The sequence below is a fragment of the Bison bison genome, unplaced genomic scaffold (genome assembly GCF_000754665.1).
Source record: "Bison bison bison isolate TAMUID 2011002044 unplaced genomic scaffold, Bison_UMD1.0 scf7180017852370, whole genome shotgun sequence".
Lineage (NCBI taxonomy): Eukaryota > Metazoa > Chordata > Mammalia > Artiodactyla > Bovidae > Bison > Bison bison.
This window is the reverse complement of record NW_011482943.1, coordinates 14,661-16,213: the sequence shown is the minus strand read 5'-3', so window position 1 is coordinate 16,213 and position 1,553 is coordinate 14,661. Positions and strand designations below refer to the sequence as shown.

General features: G+C 54.6%; 1 protein-coding gene across 1 annotated transcript in view; it reads left to right on the top strand.

Moving 5' to 3' along the window:
- Positions 1–55: 55 nt before the first annotated feature.
- LOC104997737 overlaps positions 56–1,553 on the top strand; it is a gene marked incomplete at its 5' end in the record, with an annotated part of 5,049 nt that continues 3,551 nt past the window's right edge. Inside the window, one exon of the mRNA XM_010852664.1 lies at positions 56–334. Within this exon, the coding sequence (XP_010850966.1) occupies positions 56–334 (279 nt within the window). The remainder of the gene's footprint in view (positions 335–1,553) is intronic.

Here is a 1,553-nt window from a genome sequence, read left to right as displayed (position 1 = left end):
AGACACTGACCGCCTCAGGGCCCCGGGGGAGACGACCAGACACTGACCGCCTCAGGGCCCGGGGGAGACGACCAGACACTGACCGCCTCAGGGCCCGGGGGAGACGACCAGACACTGACCGCCTCAGGGCCCGGGGGAGACGACCAGACACTGACCACCATCGTGGGAGACGACCAGACACTGACCGCCATCGTGGGAGACGACCAGACACTGACCGCCTCAGGCCCCGGGGGAGACGACCAGACACTGACCACCTCAGGGCCCGGGGGGGACGACCAGACACTGACCGCCATCGTGGGAGACGACCAGACACTGACCACCTCAGGCCCAGGGGGTGCAGGGCGGCCTCCCCACCACACTTGCATTTCGATCCCTAGTCTGCCCAAGACCCAGATGGGTCAAACAGGCAGGTGTCCATTAGGCAGGTAACATGGTTTATAGTTTCTAGGGTACTTTTATTGCCCAAGAAAAACTTACAAAACTAATGAATATTGGAATTCAATAAATATGAACTACACAGCGTACTCTGTAGGTCAAGAATTGAAAGTGCAGGAGAAGCTTGCAGGCATAGAATGCCGCCTGCCACAGCAGTAAACAAGGATTTGTGGACAAGCCCTTGGCCACCACAGCCGCCCTTCTGAGGGGACTCTGGATGGGGAAGCGTGGGACCCTGCCCCAGAGAGCTGAGGTGCAGCCAGAGGAATGATTCCAGTGGGCCCAGACACTTGCATCTTCCCACTCATAGAACAGCACTAAATCATCACTTAAGATGTCTGCTTTTTCTTTAAGTAACAGTAATCTTTTGATGTTCTGACTACTTGGCTTTTGTTGCAAAACTCCTATATGTCCTGGCTCCTCCCTTATCTTCAGAGAGGCTTTCTCCCAGGCTTAAGGCCTCAGTTTCGTCTGCCAAATAAAACATAATTCTCAACATTTAGTTGGTGCCTTTTTTCCCAGTCAGCACCAGCAGAGACAGGTTTACTCAGGAATAGCAGAGGAAATGCAACTCAGGATATGTGAACCATGGTGGGACACACGGAAACCCAGAGAACCTGGACAGAGGGAGAAGGGGGAGATGGGAGGGGCGGGGATGACCAGAGTCCATTGGAGGAGCCGCGGTGCGAAGTAACGAGGTTTCCGGGGGCTGGGCCTCTGAGGTCTCTGGCTGGGCTGTTGGTGGGGTGGGGGCGGCAGAGAGAAACCTGCTTCCTCCTGCTGGGTGGGAAGGGGAGAGGCCTTCCTGTTCGAGGTGCAGAGGGACATGTCTTCCTGTTTGGGGTCACCACTGATGCACTGAGGGCGAGAAAGCTTAGCCTGCAGGCCTGTCCCAACTCCAACTTGGGCTCAGATTCCTTCATTAATTCCATGCCCCATTCCTTGCTTCAAAGCAATCCAACTCTGGATGGAAAAACAAGATCTGTAAGATAACTGAAGGGCAATCCATGTAAATCGGGCTATTTGTCAGCTTTGGGACACCCATAATTTGAGGTAGCCTTGGTTGATTGATGCTGACGCCTCTCTTCTGACCCGAGGGTCTGCAGAAGCTACAGCTC